Genomic DNA, 21,770 nt, shown 5'->3' with positions numbered 1-21,770 from the left:
GAGATCGCCCCCCCCCTCAGTGGGGGCCCTGGGGTGCAGGTGTGCACACAGTCGCTGTTTCATGAAACAGGAAAAGACGAGGTCACTGCCGTGCTGGCCGCTGCGCCTTGGAGGAGACCCTCGCTTAGCAGCAGGACCCCGGCCATGCCATGGTTTCCTCCAGCAGGAGGGACACACGGGCTCTGTAGGCGGGCGGCTCTCGGGCGGCTCCTTCTCAGGGCCGTGCAAGGAGCCCTGCTGTCTGCAGAGCTCCTCCAGGAGGAGCCGCGAGCACCGCCAGGCCCAGCCACACCGCTCTTGGGGGCAATGCCCCGCCTTCCACTTTCTTCCCGTACGTACGAGGAAAACGAAGACCACGTCCTCTTCCCCGCCTTTTCACCCCCCAATTCATGACAAGTAGGGTGCTGGCCCACCCCCGAACCAGCCCCTAGGAGCTGCAACAGCCAGAGAGAACACGGAGACACACTCTGGATATTGCCGTGCAGGAAACGACTTGCTTTGATTTTAAACAAAGGGGACGATCTTTTCCAGAAGCCCCCAGGGAATTGTTGTCTCCGTCAGCGAGGCGCTGGGAGTCCAAGGTGGGGCAACGGGAGGTCTGGGCACCGCTCCCCGCGCGGAGGGCAGGCCCAGGGGGCACCCTCCGAGTCTCCTGGGCCCTGCCCATCTTCCCACGTGGGGCTGCAAAGCAGTTACTGTTCCCTCTTCCTTCCACCTGCTAAGCAGGTAGTTCTCAGCGGTCACGCAGAGCAGAGGTGAGCGAACAGGTGTCTGGGGAAGCCAGGTGGCCTCAGTGGGCAGAGAAGCTGGCTTGGCCCCTACAGCCCATGGAGAGTTCGGGCCAGTGCGACGGCCGGCCCCGTCCACAGAGGGCCTCGCACGTGGCCGGCAAGCACTGGCGCCACACATTCTGTGAACCGGCAAGGACAGCCACTTCCCATGAGGGCTCAGAGAAGCCTGTGCCCACCTTGCCTCTGGGTCCTGTTCCTGGGTCACGGCAGAGGCCCGGCCTGGCCACAGGGCATCTCTGCCACAAGGCTTGGCTTGAGTCCTCCCCAAGACTGACCCTCCGAAATGTTCCCATTTATCTGTTTGCCTGGCTATCGGCTCCTGGAGAATTGTAGCTCCGTGCCAGGCAGGGCTTTCTGCGTCTGGTCGCTACCGAAAACTTGGTGCCACAATAGCAGCTACCATCGGCCTTGATGACTATGCCAGGTCAGGGGGCGGAAAACAGGGGAGGGATGACCCTGACCAACAAGGCTGTGGGATGGGTCTTTGGACAGGGTCAGGGAGGCCCCTGGTCGGCCTCGAGCCGGCAGTTCCAGCCCACGTGGGACTTGGGGCCCGGCCGCTTCCGTGGAGCCAACTCAGACCTGAGGGAGGACCCTGGCTGGGGCCCCTGCGGGGAAGATGCTGAGGTCCTGGAAGCCACAAGGAGGGCAGGGGTGGGTTTGGAGGCTGCCCAAACCCAGTGTGGACACAAAAGGGTCCTTGTCTGTCCCTGGCCAGGGCTCTTGCTGGCTCTACACCCAGCGACGGGCTGTTGGGCAATCTGTTTGCCTCCGGGCGGAGGGAGGGCACCGCTCAGAGAAAACACCGAGTGTTTGTCGGGAGAACGCAAGTATGCAGATGCTCCTAACTGCGCGATCACTGGCCCAGAAACCCTTCTTCTCCCCAGGGCTTCCGCTCATGAGCCCAGGGGGTTCCTGCTCCCTCTGCAACACCCCCTCACAGGACTGCTCCCAGGCTCCTTCCCTCCCCCTGCCCCCGGGACAGCTTCCCACGAGGTCCTACACTGATGTGTGCCTAGGTCTGTCCACCCGCCGCCAGGGCGCCGAGCGCCCAGCACACGGAACACAGGACCCGACCTCCCGCTGCCCTGCCCTTCCTCCCTCCTCTGCCTGAGCCTGGCGGCCTCGCTCATTGGAACAGGCGGGGGCTCCAGTGTCTGCGATTAGAAGCACCAGCCGGCAAGGTTTCTGCAGCCGCTGCTGTGCATGCATCTCAGCCACAAAGGACCCCTGAGCCTCGAAACCGCTGTTCTCAGACCCCTGGGCCCTAGAAACCGCTGTTCCCAGATGGTTTCACTGGGACAAATACACACGTGCCTGTTACGTGCAGAAGGAAAGGAAGTGGGTGGCTCGTGGGGAGGCTCTGGGCATGGGACACCCGGCCCGGAGGGGAACCGGTGAGTCGAGGCCGACCAGACACACTGGGTGGGGCCCACCCTGTGCAGACGGGAGGCGAATCTGAAGACCGAGGCCTCTCTGACACATGCGGTGACCCCGGAGTCGCTGATGTCTCAGCAAAGACGCCCCAGCCGGCCTGGCCTCCGCTGGACGTCCAAGCCTGGACTCTGGCCCTGGTGTGAGCCCCACCCCTTGTTGACACAGAAACCCATCTGATCCTCCTTGAAGGACAGCTGGTAGTGAGCCTGCCCCTTGACAGGAAGCCAGGTGACTCCGAGCGTGAAAGCACCATCAGCGGCCCTCGTGAGTGACGTCCGGAGCAGAGACCGTCCCGTGCCACAACTGACACCAGGAAATAGCTTTTGGGGCGGGGCGGCTCCACCCAGCGGAGCAGCCCCCAGACAAAACAAATTTAAAAAGGAGGGAAAGAGAAGTGTTGGGAGGCACCGTGTGGCCCTCTGCACCCCAACAGTGGCCATCAGGCGGGAAAGGAGTGGACCAAGGCCCCGAGGAAAGGCCACCCGGCCTGCAGGCTTCTAGGGAACGCCACTGAGGACTTTGGAATTTTAGCCACTCACACCACCTGAACTCTACCTACAGGGCAGATGTATTTTTCAACCTCAAAACTATTGTACTGCCCTGGGCAGTGTGGCCACCAGTTCGATTCCTGGTCAGGGCACACCCCTGGGTTGCACACCCCTGGGTTGCACATCCCACCCCAGTCGGGACACGTTTGAGAGGCAACTGAACGAAGTTTGTCTCTCCCATTGATGTTTCTCTCCCTCTTTCTCCTTCTCTTACCCTGTCTCTAAAAGTAAACACAATCTTGAAAAAAAAAACCCTTAAATACTACATCAAAATCACATGCACCCAAGTTACACATCCTCAGAATCAAGGAGGACACACCAGATGTGGGAAGGGTTTTGCATCTGATGCGTACAAAGAAGTCTTACGACCCATTCACAGACGCAGCCCACCCACGAAAAGAGAGAGGCCTGAAGCGGCACTTCTGGGAAGTCCTGCCTGTGGCCAACAGGGACGCGCAAACCTGCGGCTGCGGTCAGCCCCCGGGGATGCGCAGGGCGAGCCCACGCGGAGGCACCGCTTCCCGCCCGCCAGCAGGGCCGTAATCAGAGGGTGGTAATGAGGGGTGTCGGCGAGTGCTGAGGCTCATCGAGATTATGGGGTAACTGCTGCAGATGGCGGTCTGGCCATCCTGTGAGCGGCGAAGCCCAGTTACTATGCGGCCCCGTGTTTGCGCCCAGAAGACACGAAAACGTGCGTCTGCTCGGAACTGGCAGGCGAACGAACGTCCCCAACAGCAAGATTCACACAGCGGAGCACGGGAGCGACCCGCATACCTACAGCGGAAGAACACGTGGCATTCGCCTCGGAGAGGGGTCAGGCCTGGCCCCAAGGACATGACGCCGAGCGAGAGACGCGGTCACAGAGAACTCGCATGTCATGATTCTATTCACATGAAGCCCCAGACCAGGAACACCCACAGAGATGGGGCGCGGGGGACCAGGGGTCGTCCGGGCCCAGAGGAGGGTCAGCAGGTCACGCTGATGGGACGCGCAGGGAGCTAAGTCTGGTGTGGGTCACTCAGCCGGCGGTGCCACCTTTCCTCACTACCTGTCATTTCACAGAAAGTTGCAGAGCCTCCTCCTGAGGCCGCTGAGTGAGGACTGGCTGTGCAGCTTCTGTCCGGAGTGACGGGTGGTTCCCAACACCCGGCATGTGACCGACACGCACCCGCGCGCGAGGCTGCTGAACTGTGGGTGTAAGTGGGTGACGTGTGTGCTGGGTGAATTGTACCTTCACAAAGCCGTTAAGAAACCCCACACGGGGTCCAGGGACTCGGGCTAACATGCTGGTTCCTTGCTTTTCCAGACACGTGGTTCTGCAGTGGTTGGGGTGCCCACAGGTCAGGACCCCCAGGCCCCACCCATGTCGCCGGCTGCCCCTCCCAACTTACCTGCTTCAAGATCTGGGGGGGGGGGGAATACTACCATCTAATTAATCCACATTGTTCTATCAAAAACTCACACAGATTATACGTTCACAAAAGAAAGTTTTTAAAATTTGAAGATTAAACAGAAAAAAACTGTATTTGTAGCTTATCTTGAAAATTAGAAATCAGGGCGCATGTCTAAGACCTGCTGAAACCGCCTTTCCAACAGCCCTTGTGCTGTCCCTGGGCCCCTGGCCCCCAGCCCCCGCTCCCCCTTCACGGACCCCTCTCGGCCCCCGGCCCCCAGCCGGCGCCGCACTCACTTCATGGGCTTGAACAGTGCCTGCCCGTAGTTCTGGAACGTCATGATGAGCTTCAGCTGTGTGCCCCCCGACTTCATGGCTGCAGGGGACGGAGAGAGACACAGGGTCACCCGCTGCCCCAGCAAGGTCAGCTCACCATTGACCCCCACGGCCTGGACCCTGGTCGCGGCCAAGGGCTCCCTCTCCTGGGGAAGTGTGGGGTTTCCCACAGTGCGGCAGACACTCCTCGCCCCCTGCCTGTCCTGGGCACCGTCTTTCTCTGGTCTGAGACTTGCGTCTTCCACGATGCCTGCACTCTTGCTGCCAGGCTGCGGCCATGCGGGGAGACATCTGGAACCCTGATCTGGAGGCAGCTGCTGTGTCCCTACAAGTGGGGAGGGGCAGACCTGCCCCGAGCCTCACCCCTGAGAGACGGGCCTGGGGGTGGTCAGGCCGAGGGCCCCAGCAGCAGAGCTGGGACACCGACCACAGGCCTTGAGGGCAGGGTGTGAGTTTGGGATCCTGCCTGCAGAGAAGCTGCAGGTGCCGACCTGAGGCGATCTTGCCCCGGTGCCGGGACGGCTGCTGTGGGGGCAGAGGCAGATCCCAGGTGAGCAAGCGCACGCCCTGGGCCAGAGCTGCTGGGCACGCCTGCACCTGCTCGGGTCTCCAGGTGTCCTGGGGGACAGAGGTCCAGCCAACCTCAGCCCTGGGGAGGGACCTGACGGAGGGGTGAACCCCCAGGGGCAAGAGGTCTTGCACAGGCCAGTGGCCATGTCCCCGAAGGCACTCTCACCCCGAACGTGTCCCTATCACCTGCCCCCTTCCCGCCACCCCTGCAGCCACCGCCAAGCCACCGGCACGCAGGGCAGGCAGGCTGGCTCCCTCCACACCCACCGCAGCCTCAAAGCCTTGTGGCGCCTGTGCCCTCCCTGACTCCTCCCGCTGGCTGGCCTGCTGGGCAGACCCTGGGTGTCAGCTCGGTCGTTCGGCACCCGGAAGTCCCGTCCCCAACTGTGTCCCAGGACGCTATCAATTAACTCTGACCAAGGGCCATCAACAACACACGCCATTCACTGGATGCACCCGCCTACGTTCACAGAACATCGTAACCTGCCCATCAGCACTGGAGACCCTGCAGCTGCCACTGCTGCCAGTTGCAGGCCACAGCCCGCACCCTTGGGACCTGCGAGCCGCAGTTGCCCCAGGCATTTCCGAGAGGCATCACACTTATGTCCTGAAAATGGAGCCCTTGAGGGGAACGGAGAACAGTGGTGGGTGGACGCCCAGTCTCCTGCCCTCGGGTGTGCAGTCGCCGAGTGGCCTGTCGGGTTCCAGGCCGCAGCTGCCATCTGTGCAAATGGAGACAGCAGGTGAGTGGCCTGGGTCGGCACCCACAGGGCTTTTGTCCTTGACCTAGGACCCAAGGGTGGGGAGGAGAGGCCACAGCCTCCCTCCCTCCCTGCCTCCCTCGGCGACCACCCGCAGCCCCTCCAGCCCTGTGCTGGGGCCTGGCTCTCAGAAACTTTTCAGTTATCTTTTTCCAGGTCCTAGACCCGGGGACCCGAAGCTGCCACTCTGCTACTTGGGGTGGGCGGGGCCCAGTGGCATTTCTGGTGCTGGAGCAGAGGCAGGACCACAATGTAGCCCCCTCCAGGCACCCAGGGCTGCCCCCGACACTGCCTCTGTTCCCCAACCAGGGAGTCCTGGCCTCCAGCTCTTCCATCCTGCGGGACTGTCCCCTTTGTCCAGGGACCCCTGTGGGTTTGCCCAGACCCGGCTGCATTGCAGGCAGGGCTGCCCGAATCCTCCCCTGAGGTGCGGCTTTTCCTCTGTAAGTCATTCTGAGGACGGTGTCGTTCAACGTGTCATTTACTCTTTGCGTCCGTGACTGTGTAGGACAGCACTGGCTGGGGAAGGCATCACACGCCTGAACCCATGCTGAGCAGAGGTGACACCTCGAGACTTTTCCAAGGCGGCAGCAAGACCATGCAGTCGGCCTGGCTGCAGACACGGCCCTGCCGGCCACGCACAGGCCAGGACCAGGCGGAAGGCTCAGAACAGGGGCGGCTACTGGAACCGTCCTGAGAGAGAGCTCCAGGGCCTCGCAGGCCCCGAGTTCCTGCGCCAGCCTCCCCGGCAGGGTCAATGTGCAGTGAAGCGCCCAAAGGTTGAAGCTCCTGCCTGGCTGACACCGAGGCCAGAACCTTATGCAGAGACGTGCCAACTGGGGGTGAGTCTCTGCTCTCGAGGCCTCAGTTTTCCTCTTTGTAGACTGGCCCCTGGAAGGTGCTTGGATTTCCGGCTCCTTAAATTTAGAACTTTTGATACCACCCTGGGCGTTGGTGGCACTTCCACGCCTGTCTTTCAATCTCACGCTCAGGCAACTGCGGCACTAACTCTCGAATCCTCAGGTTGGCTCTGGGCTCCTGTAAGGGGCTGCCATCCAGGCTTCCCCAGGGGTGCAGCCCACCTGGTCCCACAACGTCAGGGCCGGGGCCACTGGTAGCAGGCTGCTCCCACCTAGGGGCCCTGGTCTCCAAAGCCGCCTGACAGAATCTGCTAAGCTGAGGGCCCAGCCAGGGTCTGTCTCTGGCATCGGCTGAAGGGCAGACACACCGGGGACGATGTGCCCCCTCGCAGGGGTTGCCTGCAGCCTGGCCCTCTCCGGCCCCTCTCCTGCTCTCAGCAGGCAGGCAGCCTAGGCTGGCACACCTGTGCACCGTGCCCCTGTGCTCAGGAGTGGGAGGGCCTCCTGCTTCCCCGGACACGGGGCCTTTGCACCGATGCGAACACACCCGGGAGCGTGTGCAGACCCAGGCAGTCACAGCGTCTGGCCCGGTTTCTGGCGCTGGCCGGCCCGAGGGGACCCTGCCCATGCTGCTCTCACGGTTTTCTGTTTACTCTGGGGTCCCCTCCATGGCCTCGAGATGCAAGTTTCTAGGACCCGCGTCACCGTCTCTGGGGCAGAACTGTCTGGAGGCTCTGACGGGCTCAGACGACCGAAGTGCTGGGGATGCAGACGCAGCGCAGACGGCGTGACGTCTGGACGGGTCCGGGCAGAGCCCCGGGCTCCACACACTCTGGCTTCACTCCAGATGAAAAGCAGGGTTTATGAACAGTCTCGCCAGTTCAGGTCTGCCCCCCGGTGAGTTCGGGATGAGTCAGGGTCTGGCTGTCAAATCAGGTGTTTGGATTTCAGGTTTGCAGGCTGGAGATGGCAGGGGCCAGGTCGTAACCACCCGATGCTCCCCGTGAGCACTGGAGAGGTTGATCCAGGTGGCTGCTGACTGGTGGATCCCAGGCCCACTGTCCTGCCAGGGTGGGGGGTGGCACCAGGCCATGGGGGACCCCCGCCAGCGCTCATCAGTCCCCACAGAGTGATGAGGAGTGGCCAGCCTCTGCTCTGAAAGGCCCAGTGCCCCAAGGAACAGACAGGGTTCGGGCACGCTCAGTTGGTGCACGTGAGAGGAAGGCAAGATCCACTCAGACAGCCCACAGGGCCGAGACGGGCAGGGACAGCACCCCGGGGTCGGGGCACCCCCAGGCCAGGACCCCGTGGGAGTAGGGGGAGGAGGATGCCCAGGGTGGGCGAAGCTGCCTGTGAGCCCCGGAGGCCCAACGCCCTCCGCCCCTGCCTGGGGCCCAGAGCTCTGGCCCCTGACGTGCCTTTGCCCTCCAGGGGGGGGGCCGTGGAAGCCCAGACTGCAGAACTAGTTAATATTTCACAAGCTCACGGGCATTCACCATCTGCTTAGAACAAGATGCAGAGTCCCTGAGCAGAAAAGAGCCCACTCGCAGATGGGGACACTGAGGTGGAGAGAAGTGCACCCCGAGAGCAGGGTGGACACTGCCCTTCCCTGAACCCGCTGAGACGCTGGCTCAAATCCCAGAAGTCCTGCCGTCCCCACCGCTGGAGAAAGGCTGCCTCATCCAGGCCTGGCCAGTGCCTGTCCTCGCACGAGGTCCCCCTTGGCCATCTCCTCTCTGAACGCTCCCAGGCTGTACCCCATGGCACCCAGAGCATTTTCTCTTGGTCAGCGTGTGTGTCCTGTGCCCGCCTGGAGCTCAGGTCAGGGGGCAGCAGGATCTCTCTGTGACAGGATTCATCCCCCACTGCCCCTGACCCCGGAGGGGCCTGAGAGGCAAGCAGTGCCCACAAAGCCGGCAGAACAGACGAGGGAGCTGGTCAGGGGGCGGCATCTTTCTTTAACAGCCACGGCTGCTCTGGGAGTAAAAGGGGCACCCCTCTGCAGGTGTCTCCCAGCCCCGCCTCTCACAGGAGCTGCCTCCCAGCAGAGCAGAGGTCCTGGGCCCTGGGGGAGGTGTGGCCAGCTGTCCCTCACGAGGTGCACAACACATGCTGAGAGAGACCGTCGTCCTGTCTTCCCCCAGCCCATGAGCTCAGGCTGAGAATGTCAAAACCAGTCTGTAAAAGGGTCTGGAGAACTCACCTGCCTGTTGTACAGGTGACACCTGACTGCCCTTTGTCAGCAGCTGGACAAAACCCCAGGTGGCTGGAAGAGAAACCGCTTACCACACACCAAGCAGCAGTGCCCAGAGCTGCCTGCTCCGTGCACAGCAGGGAGACCTGCTCTCAGGCGTCCCCGCCGGACAGGCATGCCCTGAAAGGCCCCTGGAAGTGGTGCTTCCTAGGCCAAGGCTCAGCCTGCCCCGAGCTTCTCCGAGCCACCGGTGACTAACAGGGACTTTCTCAAAGAATCGCTTACAGGTCCGAGAACATTGCCCTGAAATAGTGACTGGGGGCCCTTCTTTCTCTGACTCCGTGGAGCCCAAAGTGCTCAGCGATGGGTCTCCACCCCAGACAGCAAAGCCCTGGCCACTCCCCGCCCACACGAAGCGGCAGGAGCACTGGGCTGCAGTTGGACGCTGGCCCGGCCGCGGGGAGCCTCAGAGTGTGGCTGAGGGAGGGGCCGCAGCCCCCAGGGACACCCCCTGTCCACTGGAGGAGGGGCCCAAGGTCGAGAACGGCTGGGCCCCTCTGCACAGGTGCGGACAGCAGGACGTCCCCTGACCCTTCCCAAGAGCCCTGCGGCTCCCAGGCCCATGGAACCGCCGGTGGAGACCTACCGACGCTCGTTATCTTCTGCACACCGAGGTCCTGCAGCAGGGCGTCCACCGCCGGGTTCTGTCTGGAGTACAGCTCGTAGCGGTTGATGCCGATGTGGAACTTGAGCCAGTTGGGGTAGTTGTCCACCACTGCCTCCCCCGTGGGCAAGAATCCCTCATCTTCGGGACCTTCCTGGGGCCTGTGGCGATGAAGGTGACTGGTGTCAGTGGGGAGAGGACTGAGAAGGAGAGGGGGTTGGACTCGGGGTGCAGAGGATGGGTTCGTTCAAAGGCACTTCTGTGCTGGCAGGAGCCTGCCGCGTCCCTGCTTTTCTGTGGCTGCTGTTGTGCCGAGTAATAACACATCTCAAGGCTCGTAACCCCTACTTACCCTCAGAGCCGCCACAGACAGCTATAACTACAGCAGGAGCAAGTCCAGGGCGTCAGCGCTGGGCCCCATCAGGTCTGTCCCGGGGTCACCAAAACAGCCCAACAAACATGATGTCAGCTTGGGGGACCAGGGGCCTCGGCGCCTCCTGGGGTGGGAGGACCGGCTCACCTCTGACCGCAGCCTGACTGCGAGTCACTGACACGCCCAGTTGTCAGAGTCGCTCCCTGGGAGCCCTGCTGTGGTGCCAACAACCGGGGCAGGGATGATGCAATACGCTAAATTTGATTTTAATGAGAGCAGGCCTGGGTGGGGAGAGAGAAAGGAGGCAGGATCTGCCTGCCACACACGAGGCCATCCTCACGGGCGGGCGTCTGGACAGAGGGTCTGGTCTGGGGTCGAGCAAGCCCTGCTCCCTGCTGGGCTGCAGGGAAAGGGGGGGCCTCGTCTCTGCTCTAATTCACTGGCACATGAGGCCCTTGGGTCCTGAGCCCCCTCCCACAGTGGCCATGGTGGGGGCCCTAGATGCCATTTCTCCTTTGAAAGTCACAGGCCAGGGCACTGTTCCGATCCCAAAGCTCTAAGCTTCTCCCTGATCCTGGCCAGCAGACAAAGCCCAGAGGCCCCCAGACGCGTACCTGGGGGTGTTCAGACACAAAACTATGGGCCTGGTCAACTGTCAGGGGAGACGGGTCCTTGCAAGATGTTTCGCACACCCGGCCTTCCCCTCCTGGCCTGGGCAGCCCGCTGCGGGGGGTTTATTCCAGCCTTGCTGCTGGTTAATGTTTCACGGCTCCAGCACCTGCTCATTCTGGTCTTTGTGGCTGAGGAGGGCCTGGGGGGAAGGGCTCAGACCTGAGCAGCTTAAAGAGATGTTTCTGGAGGGTGCTTCCTGCCTCTCCAGAGCTGCCACCCCGAGCAGCTGGCACAGCAGGCACCGTGGCTGGGGGCGCCCTGGTGAGGCCGCTTCTGAGCCTGCACAGCCTTGGTGGACCGTGTTCTCCATGCCCGGCTCACACAGCCCCCTAGGCCTCTCCAGACCATCCTGGCGTGTCCGACAAGTATCTGAAAACCTGGCAGCCAGCAGCTCCCCAGGAAGGGCTGGCGGTGGGCACGCCCTCGCTCCCTCGCCAGCTCATTCATTCACTGCCTGACTCCCCTTCCCAAGCCAGCGCCCAGGGCCTCGAAGGCACTGGCCACCCCGGCTCCGCTTGCCCAGCGCCCAGTCTGCCCTCCTGGCCAGCACCCAGGGCTCAGCCCTTCCTGGGGAAGCACAGTCCTCTGCAGACAAAGACAGTGCCCTGAGCAAGTGGCAGCCTGAGGGCGGAGGGCGCACAAAGCTCCCCTTCCCTGGGGCCTGCTGGCTGTCTGCACACAATGCCCGGGTCGCAGAACGGCCATTTCCGGGCAAACGACACAGGTGGGTCTTTACTGTCAAAGGACGTGTGGTCGTCTCAGGCGTCGGACCTGCCAGCACCCACTCCAAGTGGCCCTGGATCCCACTCACCAGTTGGGGTTCTCTGCCGCCGCCTTGGGGTTGAACCTGATGTCGCTGTTCACGTTGAAAAGAACGTCGTCCTCCGTTAGCGGCGGGACGGCGACCTGGTACAGCGGGTGTTCAAACAGCCTGGCCAGGAGGGAGCCGTCCCCGCTCGGGCCAGGGGGCGGCGCGGACCGGCGGGCACCGAGGTCTCGGAGCAGCGGCCGGTGCGCGGGGTCGCGAGGCCTGAGGGCACCGGGATCCTGCCGCCGTAACCCGCCCTCCGCAGGCTCGGCTGCGGGTGGCAGTTTCTCCAGGGAGTGGGACGTGAGGTTGGAGGAAGGGTCGGAGCTAAAGTCCTGCAGGATGCGCAGCGTGTGTTTGTTGGGCCAGCCCGAGTCCCCGGCGGCCGAGGCGGGGGCTGGAGGCTCCCCGGGCCGGCCCCTGGCCTTGGCCCAGCCGGGGGCCGCCGCCTCGGCCACAGGCTGCGCGCAGGAGCAGCCGGGCTCCCCCGATGGCCGCGCGGCGCGCCGCTCCAGCTTGGGCAGCAGGTCCAGCACGATGTGCAGCGCGCAGGCCGCCAGAAACACTGTCAGGACGAGCGCTCGGAACCTGCGTACCAGGATCATCTTCACGGCCGGCGCTCTCCGCCAGCGGGCCCGCCCGAGCCCCTCTAGTATTGGCCAGGCACGAAATCGGCGCCGCGGCTCTGGTCAAGGTCCATCTGGCTTCAGACCGCTACCAGCTCGGGGGCTGTCCCCGAGCCCGCACCACGTGTAAGGAGCCCGCCGCCAAACCGCACGCTCGCCGGGCCATCTCCGGGCCCTTCTCTCTCGACTGTCCGGAGCGGCCGCGCCCTCAGCGGCGGGGCCCAATGGCCTTGGTCCGGGGAGCTGGGGGTGCAGTCGGGGGAGGCCCGGCGCGCGAAGTGGCCGGCTCCGGTCTCCGGCCGCGCTCATCAGGCGCGCAGGGACCCGGCGCGGCGGCTCATGCCGGCCGGGGCGCGGCGGCCTGGAGGTGGTGGCGACCGTGCGGCGCAATAGGATCCGGGGCTCGGTGGGCCTCGCTAGACGCCAGGCTGGCCAGACGGAGAAGGGGCGGCTCCTTCGGGCAGGGCTCGGCTCTCTCGCGCTGCGGCCGGGAGGCGGGGACCTAGAGGGGAACGAGGGCTCAGGATCGTGGGCACGGAGGGGGAGGCGGGGGCGGGGGGTGGGGGCGCACGGAGCGGCGGGCGAGATCCACAGCAGGTGCAGCGGCGTCCCCAGAGCGCTGCGCCCTCCCGGACAAGCCTCTCGGCGACCCGCGCCCCGGCGGGCAGATATCCGAGCGCGGCGGAGCCGCCCCCCGCGTCAGCGTCCGCAGATTGGCGGAGCCGCAGCCCCGCGAGTCACTGCCGGCCCGGCCGACTCCGCTCCCTTTCTCCTTCCTCCTCCCCTCGGCCGCGCCCCGCGATGCCTGTGCAGCTCCGGGCCCGTTACGGAGAGGGCGCCTTCCTTCCGCGGTTTGCCGAGAGGAGCCGGAGACGCCCGAGAGAGGGCGGCGGGAGCGCGCGGGGTCGGCGCTCGGGGCTCCCGCGGCCGCAGAGGATTGCCGCCCCGCGGACGCTGTCCCGGTGGGCTCTCCGGCCAGGCCGCCGCGCCCAGGGCTTCTGCCCGCCCGCCCGGGGCCTGCTGCGGCCTCGGTCCCGCCGAGCCGAGGACCAGAAGCCCAGGCCACGTATCTCCCCGAAGCCTCTGGGCGTCTGCACGACCAAACCGCGACCTTGTGCCCCACCCCCTCGCCGCGGGAGATGGGGCGGAGGAGGGGACGGAGGGGCCACCATCGGAGAGACACTACGAGAGGAGCCAGGAGCGCGGTATTTGATCCACATCCAGAGCGGGCCCTAGAACGGCGGCCAGGCTCCAGCAGCCGGCCGGGCCCCACCCTACCCAAGGGGACCCCACCGGCGGCCTAACTCTGGCCAGGCCGGCGCCCGGAGCTAGGACTCGCTGGGCAGGGAGAGGGGCCGGCACGTGGTGAGACTGTGTGTGTGTGTCACTTTCTCCCAGAAGCCCAGAGTCAGCCACCCACCCCCAGGGGCGCGTTACTTCCCCGTCCTGGCCTCTGCTGGGCCCGCACAGCCTGGAGACTGGCAGCCCCAGCAGGGGCTGTGAACGTGCACTCAGCCCAGGGCCAGCGTGAGGAAGGTAAGGGAGCCTGGCTAGCCTCTACCCCGGCCCAGAGGCCCTGCAAGTAGAACCGCCCCAAACACAGCCTCTCAGCCCACCGAGAGGGCAGTCTCTGGTGGGGAAGCCCCGAGGGGGGAGCCCTGCGCTTTCCCGAGCACTGGGCACCCACCGCCCTGCAGGCCCTCAGCTCCCTCTCAGGTGGGTCAGGGCCCATTTTCTCTGGTCGGCCTGGAGAGGAGGGGCGTCTCCGCTCACCTGGTTGGAAGTGGATGGAAGGGCTGGACTCAGGCCCCCTGGGGCTGGAGGCACTGGAGGCCGGGGGCAGTGGGAGGAAGAGGGCCACGGTGCATCTGAGTGGGTGTGGCCAGTGGGGCAGTTTTGTCCCTGACGTTGGAGCTCCCTCCCTCCCCCTCTGTCCTTCCCTCCAGCCCTGCCCACTGACAGCACCGTCCGTGTACAGGAGAGGCCACTTCGCACCGGTCACTCAGAGAGACCGTGGAAACAGGGTGGCAGCTGAGGCACAGGTCCACCGTCAGGCCCCTCCTGGCTGCACCTGGGGTGGGGGGGGCAGGATGAGCCTCCTGGTGACCCCCCAGCCCCTCCAGGGCCCCGTTAGCTGGTGGTGGGGATGAGGGTGTGTCCTGTAGCTGCCGCCCCCCCTTTCCCTGGTCAGTGTCCTCAGGGAGTGGGTGGGGTGGGCTGGTCCCGAAGACTGTGGACGAGCTGAGGCTCGCTGGGCATTTCCAGCGCTTTGCGCCCCCAGCCCCCGTCCAGCTGAGCTGTCGTTTGGACCCTCCCGTCACCACTGCACGGCTCCGCCATCTAGTGCCTGGTGCATCTCAACTGTCATCCCAGTAACCAGCTTACTTTCTCCTGTACCCCCCTCCCCCCCATTTTCCCGGCACCCCCTGCGACCTGAATTGCCTCTCCTGCCCTTGGGCTAATGCTCCCTTCATGCAGGATCCTCAGAGCATTCGACCTGTGGTCATGTGTCAACAGGCTAAGGTGACACACGTGGAACATGCCTCTGAGAACAGCACGCCCCCAGGAGGGCAGGCTGTGAACAGCCCTCAGATGGACTTTTTGCCTGGTTTCTTCAGACTGGGCTCCGAGGAGTAACTGGATTTGGTTCGACTGGTCCATCTGGGGAACCACAAAAAGCGGACACTCGCGCACACACACAAGGGCTGGGAACCCCGCAGGCCCCTGCCTCACAGCCTGGCGGGTGGGGGCTCTGGGAAGGGGGCCAGGGGGCCAGGGGGTTAACGTGTGACCTCACTGGAGACTGGAGAATGATTCTGGGGACTTTGTCCTCCCAAAACTGGCATTCCAAAGCCAGTATGTGACATGTCAGGTGGTGACAGGAATCCCACAGAAGAATGTGCCCCTGGGAGGGGAAGGCCCCTGAGAAAGCGACATTTGAACAGAAGCTTGTACAGGAGGGAATGGGAGCCCGCAGGTCTGTGGGACAGTGTCCTGAGCGGGGGACCCGAAAGTGCCGAGACCCTGGGGGTCTCAGAGGGGCATGAGGGCCTTGAGGTGGGAGGTGAGTTGGGGACGGGGGCGGAGACTCCCCAGCGGGATGGGCCCCTGAACTGGCCGGCCTCCTTCCCCTGGAACAGCCCTGCCTACACCCCGAGGCCAGGCATAGGGGAGGGGGCCTCGGGCACCCGCCCACCAGCTCGGGTCCTGGTGCCACAGCTGCCCAGGTTTGCGTTGCTTTCCTGACCCACCACGGTCACTCCTGGGGCTGGTGGCCACAGGCTGTTCTGGGGAGGGCTTGTGTCCCAGGCAGCAGGGAGGGGTCTTCACTGAGCACCCACTGGGGGCCCAGGCGCTGCAGGTGTGTGGTTTGACCTTTGTCTGGTGGCACCAAGGACGTGGCAAGAGGCCTGACCCCCACCTGCCTGGGACTCGGCTGGCATGGGGCTGATGGGAATGCAGAGTTACTTACCTCTGGGAAGGGTTCATGAGACCGGCCTTCTCTGTGCTAGGGTTGGGGGCCTGCAGGGACTGTGGACAGAGGGGGCCTGTCCAGTGGATGAGGGCAGCCTCCTCCCTGAGCCGCCAGCACGGACCCCCGAGCAGGTGCGCGTCCCCTTGCTGGTCCTCTGTCCCGTTCCTTTTCCTGCCGCACAGCCACAGCCTGGGCATCTTTGGAGAAGGGAAACTCTTCATTCTAATTCAAAGTGACAGATCAAGAAAGCCCAAAACAGACGAATAAAACAATGAAAAAGCTTGACATTATTTTCTATACCTTGTATTATTCGAATGCATAATTTACATTCTTTTCTAACCACAAAGACTGTCTGTTGACCATTAGGAAAATGTCAAGAATTCTAAAGTCAGACCATGGCTGGTGTGGCTCAGCGGACTGAGCACTGGCCTGCAAACCCAAGAGTCACTGGTTTGATTCCCAGTCAGGGCACAGGCCCAGGTTGCAGGCCAGGTACCCAGGAGGGGGCGTGTGAGAGGCAACCACACATTAATGTTTCTCTCCCTGTCTTTCTCCCCCCCCACAAAAGTAAATACGTAAAATAAAACAAAACAAAAAGAATTCCGAAGGCAGTATTAGCCTGCTCACTGAGGGCGTCCATACACATAGACACCAATGCAGACACACAGTATATGAAATCTACAGTCTGCTCACTGGACGTAATGCAGTTTAACAAAATACAAGCTAAGCCTTTAAAATAGTTCTCTCCAGGAATTAACACCACAAATAAAAACACTCATATACAATTTGTGAGTTTTGAAGGAAACCATGGATGACTGAAAAATGAGCACAGACAGTAACAGCGCCCGTCAGAACCTGGGAAACGCCACCCGCCGAGGATGTGCTGGGGGACACGTGGAGTGACCGCCAGCCTTCATCACGGGAGGACCGTGACTGACAGCGGGAGACCTCGGCTGTCGGCTGGAGGAACTGGGAAAAGAGCAGGCAGCCCAGGTAAAGAAGACGTGGGTTCGTGCAGAACAGACCGAAAACACAGGCAGCCGGAAACAGAACGTGGCCGAACTGATGGAGCCAGGACGCTTCCCAGAAAAGACCAGCACAGGAGGCAGCGTGGAGGCCTGACGGAGGAGGGGAGATGAAGTAAGTGTACGAGCGGGACCACACGCCTCAAGTTGGGGGGGTTCAAGTCCCAGAAAAGATGGTGCCCTCACATTTGACTTTAAAGAAACATTAGAATGACCAAAATTGACTGAAGAACTGCTAGAACACGGGCCAGTCTTCTCAGGAGAAATTGAAAAGGGTCACATATTGATCCCTGAAAGTGGAAGTTGGGCTACATTTTTTTTGGACGGCCTCCTCGGACAACCGAGGAGGAGACGCTTTGCACGCTCCTGGGGGACCCTGTCACCTGGGAGCACAGGTTGCTTCACTGTCTCTCCTTCCTGGGAGAGAATCGTTTGTCAGTAGTGTTGAGAACTGCTCTGTGAAATTCCACACACTCCTGCTAAGTCGAGCAAACCAGGTGTGGTGGGGAGCAGCCACTCGGACAGGCAGCTCTCAGGGACAGCGGCCTGTCCTGGGTGGAGGGGAGTCATTTTAGAAGGTGGCATTTTGTAAAATGGAGTCAAACATTTTACCAAACATTTTCTGCATGACTGTGAAATCTATAGTCTGCGATTAGAGTGACAATGTGAACAATAGGCAAATAAGCTGTGATACTTAGAGGCCAGTGCAAAGTGCAGGTGAGAATAAATGACAGCAGAACACCTTATTCAGACCCCTCAAATCCCTGGGTCTGGAGCAAAAACCTGATGCTGACGCACTGTACAGTGGGGGGGGCCCCAGGCCGCCGGTGAGCCCTGCTCAGTCTGCCTGGGCTCCTGTCTGGCAGGCCTGGCCCCTGCAGGCTCCAGACTGGGCTCTGGGGGTTGTGTCCAGAGGGTCCCCACCACCCTCGCGGGGAAGGTGTTGGCCCTTGTTCCCGATGCTCCCTGAGAAACGAACAGACACAGGATAGGGCCGAGCTCCCCTCCCTGGCCACCTGGGGTCACTCGGGGTGTGCACACGCCTCCAGTGACTCAGTGCATGAGCCGGGCACCACCAGGAGTCACCCACAGGACAGGTCCTGGGCCCCCATGGCTGCCGGGCACATTCTTGGCATGTTGGTGCTTCTAGGGCAGGAGCTGCCGAAAAGGCAGCCCAAGGGCGGCACGGTGACCGTGTGGGTGGACAGTGGCTGTGCAGAGATGGCCCTGCAGACGGCTGCCTGAGGTGCAACTCATGTTGGAAAGTGAGCTCTGGGGTCACTATCCAGACTTCCAAAGGCCACTTCTTGGCTGAGCCCCAGGAGAGCTTGCAGCTTATGGCTTTGCCAAAAGTGACGTGTTTTATGGGTGACAGATGGCTTTTATCACACCTCTGCATTATCCTTTATGGCGATGGGGCTGGCGGGCCCTGCAGCTGCGGGCCGCAGAGCAGGGCCCGTGGGTAAAGCTGGTGGGTCCAGCCCAGAGCGGATCCCAGCATGGGGCTTAAGGAGGCGGGTTCCTTGCTCACTGCAGCCCGGACAGCTGCCAGGGCCCCACGGGAGCAGGAGGGCGCCAGGCTCCAGGCCCCCTCATCAGGCGTCTGCGCAATGGTTCTCATCCAAACCCATTCTGTCTGCCAGATGGGCAGACTCATCCCCCTGTCTTCCTGAGCCCCTAGGCAGGCCACAGGGAGTGGGGCAGGCCGAGCCCCTTGGTCTCCTGCTCTGTCTTGCAGGACAGCGCTGTGCCTGGATCGGCTCCCAGCTTCACCAGGGCGGAGACGGGAATGGAGGTGAAAAGGTGGATGGAGTTCTCAGTCCAAGGGAATCACCACATTTGGCCAAAAGAGGCCAGGGCTCAACTACCCTTGACACCAGCCCTGGCTCCTCATCGGCTCTCACAGCTTAAAGAAGCGTTGGTCCCGCCAGAGGCGGCCCAGCTCCCTTGGCCCCTGCAGTCGTCAGGGTGCGGGTGGGTGGGGCCAGCAGAGAAGGACCCAGAAGCTGGGGGCAGAGGGACTGAAGGGGAGCAGGGGTTGGGACAGATGGTGGGGGTAGGGGGTGCCGTTCCCGCCAGAGGCCTCCAGGCGGAGACACCCGAGCGCCCACCTGGAGGCCCGCTGCCTCCCTCCCTCTCCGAACACTGTTACTACCTGAGTCTCGAGCTCCGCATAGCGCATCCCCCACAGACACCCCACCCGAGCCCGCTGGATGCCCTCCCCACCCACGGCCAGGTGGCATCTCTCCCTGCCCTCTGAGCAGAGCCGGGTCCAGGCTGCCCCCCAGACAGGATCGGACCCTGGTCCACTCTGGTGCCACCCAGGGTGGCCTTTACTTTCTCCGTGGAGCCAGGAGGACAGTGCAGGCCCCCACAGGCAGCCTGCTCCTCCGTCCCATCGTCCCTTTTGGAGTCTCGTCCTCTTCGGGGACAGAAGCCCATGCCGACCGCCTGCCGTCCTCCATGGGGCTTGTTTGCTGCTTCTCCCTCTGCAGGGCCAACAGCCTCCCAGGCCACCTGCGCGGTTTCTGCTGGGTTCTCCGAAACGCCCTCGTTGGCAGGTGGGCCGGCCCAGCAGGCCCGAGGGCGGTCCCTCCGAAAGTGGCCACCAGGCCCCGGAGCCGGGAGATATGTCCGAGTTAATGAAGTGCTTCCACGCACCTTGGTTGTCATGCAGCTTATAGTCAGAGATTCGGGTTCCAGGGAAATGTTTAACAATACCCTTTGCTTGAGAAGATGGAAAAATGTAGCTAGTTAAGCATAAAGCAATGATAGCTTAAGCAATGAAATGGTCACAAGACATTGAGTTTCTGCTTTTGGCTTTGAAGACAGCATCCCTGGTGCACAGTGGGAGACGCTCAGCAGAATCCTGGTCACCCGACCACAGAGATGAAGACACCGGACGTCAGGGCCCAAAGTAACCAGACCAGGAAAACCACTGGCATTTGCAGACCTAAGCAGTCAGCTCCGCCCGTGACCCCTCACCCCAACCCTCAATCTCTGTCGTAAATTCCCTCATGACAGTCACCAGGGGGTTCGGATGTGGGGCGCTGTTGTCCTCTCTTGGTGCCGCTGAAACTGCTTCCACTTCTCTTCTGCAAAACGTGGCGCCCAGTGTGCAGCCCTGCTTCACGGTGATTGGACGAAACCCAGTAGGTTCTGTGGCACTGTCCCTCCCGGGGAACCCCACCCTGGCGGTGGGCCTGGACCCTGGCCCGGCACATGGCTCCCACCTGCAGGGGGATGGGTGCAGCGCAGGGGAGCTGGTGTGTGTGGGGGTGTTGCACCTGGACACGGGCAGTGCTGGCCGAGCACCCAGGGCTGGCTCCCCACCCCCACCCCGCACAGCCGGTGAGGAACGCCCGGCAAACACCGTGCGGACCTATCAGGTCGAAACACTGTCCCAGCTGGGGAAAAAAAAAGGCAGAAACTTCCTCTGTAGGCCAAGGGTAAACCCGCTAAGGACAAAGGCAGCGGGATGATCATTTATCACCAGGAGCCAGAGAGGACGCTGGGAGGCCCGCGCCGTCCCCGGGACTCAAGGTCAGAAGCTTCTTCTTTCCCTCATTATTTCTATTTTTAACAACGGTGTTCAGGCCTTTTGCAAAAATAGCGAGAGGTGAGAACATTTCAGGCACGAACATGCCCCCCTTTGTCAGAAAACTGCAGGGACGGAGGGAAACCGGCCAGGACGTGGCCGCCTGGCTGTGAATGCCCCTCCCCTGGAGCTGAGGGACCCCTGGCGGCTCCCAGACCCGTCTGCCTGCCACACAACTGGGTAAACGGAGGGCAGCCAGGCAGGCACGTGCCCGAGGTCATTTAGGGAGTGAGGCCCCCGAGTCCCTCCTCCTGACCCTCCTCAGGAGGCTGCCCACGGTGGAGCGGCCAGGAGAGTCCGTTTTGCCCTGGCCTCTGCTGTGAGTGGGGCTCAGAGGTGAGGAGGGCGCCAGCCCCTGGGAGCTTCCTGTTAGGGTCTACCAGGATTGAAGAAGAAAAGACCAGTGATGTTTACATTCTCCTTAAATGATGATGGAGAAACTCATGACCGAGAAACGAGGTTTGCGGGGGATGGAAAATGAGTCGTATACATAGAAACATGTTCAGTTTCTCATCAGTTGGGCTTCAAGAGAAGCCAGGGCCTGGTCCCTTCCTCCCTCTGTCCTGGCCGGTTCCGAACCAGCCTGGAGGCCCAAGAGCAGTCATTCCCTTCACTCCGAGGCCCCTGCAGCAGGCGGCGGGTGAAGCCCCGGCATCAAGGAGACCCGGAAATGCAGGCACTGTTCACGATGCCGGAATCAGCACAGAGAGTCTTGGCACGTCGGTGGGATTCCCACCCGCCCAGGGTGGCCTCCGCCCTCTCCGGGACGCGGTGCGCTGGCCTGGGACCCTGCTGGGACCGCAGGACAGAAACCCCCCTGCTCCCTGGGCGTCAGCACAGAGGCCGGGTGACTCAGTGGCCACGTTCTGTGTGTTTCTCACAAAGTGTCCGTGTGTGGAGCTCACAGGCAGGGCCTTCCCGGAGGCGGGGCAGCTGAAGCCCATTCGCCCCCTGAAATGCTCCTCCCCTTTTTTGCAGCATCGAACTGTTTTAGGAATGATGCCTTTTACTCTCTCTTCCTTTAAATGCAAGGACCCGGACATAAAAGTGAATAAAACATAAAGACAGAGCCGCTGTGGGAGTGGTGAGGGGTGGGGGGCCGCATTCCCCCAGGCCTTTCTTCCCGCCCAATCTTGGGCCCGGTCGGTCTAAGAGCCAGGAGAGACCCTGGGCCTGTGCCTGGGGACACCCAGCCCTTTGGCAGACTCTGATCTGCGAGGCGGCGGAGCTCACCATTACAAAGAGGAGAGTCTGTGGCTGCCAGACCGCGTGGGGCCAGGAGCCCCACCCACGGCCTCGGCTGCCTCCGGCCAGCACAGTCGGGACTTGGTCCATGGCTGCAAGGGTCTCCTGAGTTGTTGGCCCCATGACTTCAGCTTGGGATTCACCAGAGAGAGTGAAGCGTGCCCCTCCCACCCATCCCATGGAAAGGCAACCCCCTCCGCCCCCTGGCCTCCTGGAGCCCCGTCCCCTGGGTGCTCTCCCTCTCCTGCACCCTTGCCTGGCACAGACCGGGACAGGTGGCCACGTCTCGGGGAGTGAGAGGTTTACGGACATGGGGGCGTTACCTGAGACGCCCTTCTTTTCACATGCCCTGACCCAGTGGCTCCTTTCTAAGCTCCAGGAAGGGGCTCCAGGA

The 21,770-nt window shown here is 62.6% G+C and overlaps 1 protein-coding gene and 1 long non-coding RNA gene across 4 annotated transcripts in view; one reads left to right on the top strand and one right to left on the bottom strand.

Moving 5' to 3' along the window:
* Positions 1–12,682, bottom strand: part of FAM20C (FAM20C golgi associated secretory pathway kinase) — a 22,291-nt gene extending 9,609 nt beyond the window's left edge. Inside the window, exons 1-3 of the mRNA XM_037137849.2 lie at positions 11,411–12,682; positions 9,537–9,715; positions 4,467–4,545 (exon numbers count right to left, since the gene is read on the bottom strand). Of these exons, the coding sequence (XP_036993744.2) occupies positions 4,467–4,545; positions 9,537–9,715; positions 11,411–12,012 (860 nt within the window). The 5' untranslated portion in view covers positions 12,013–12,682. The remainder of the gene's footprint in view (positions 1–4,466; positions 4,546–9,536; positions 9,716–11,410) is intronic.
* On the top strand, positions 12,610–21,770 carry LOC119043761 (uncharacterized). Of its 3 annotated transcripts, none has more exons than XR_008390042.1 (5): positions 12,610–13,569; positions 15,546–15,639; positions 16,077–16,648; positions 18,272–18,336; positions 19,362–21,770. It is a non-coding gene; the product is annotated as an uncharacterized LOC119043761 (long non-coding RNA). The 3 variants fall into 3 exon arrangements; XR_008390040.1 differs by having other exon boundaries at positions 12,611–13,569; positions 18,272–18,328; XR_008390041.1 differs by lacking the exon at positions 19,362–21,770 and adding an exon at positions 19,029–19,354 and having other exon boundaries at positions 12,611–13,569; positions 18,272–18,328.

Source organism: Artibeus jamaicensis, unplaced genomic scaffold (genome assembly GCF_021234435.1).
Source record: "Artibeus jamaicensis isolate MK-2021 breed Jamaican fruit bat unplaced genomic scaffold, CSHL_Jam_final scaffold_3151, whole genome shotgun sequence".
NCBI classification, from domain to species: domain Eukaryota; kingdom Metazoa; phylum Chordata; class Mammalia; order Chiroptera; family Phyllostomidae; genus Artibeus; species Artibeus jamaicensis.
The sequence above is the reverse complement of the archived record's forward strand: the minus strand, read 5'-3'. Positions and strand labels throughout refer to the sequence as shown.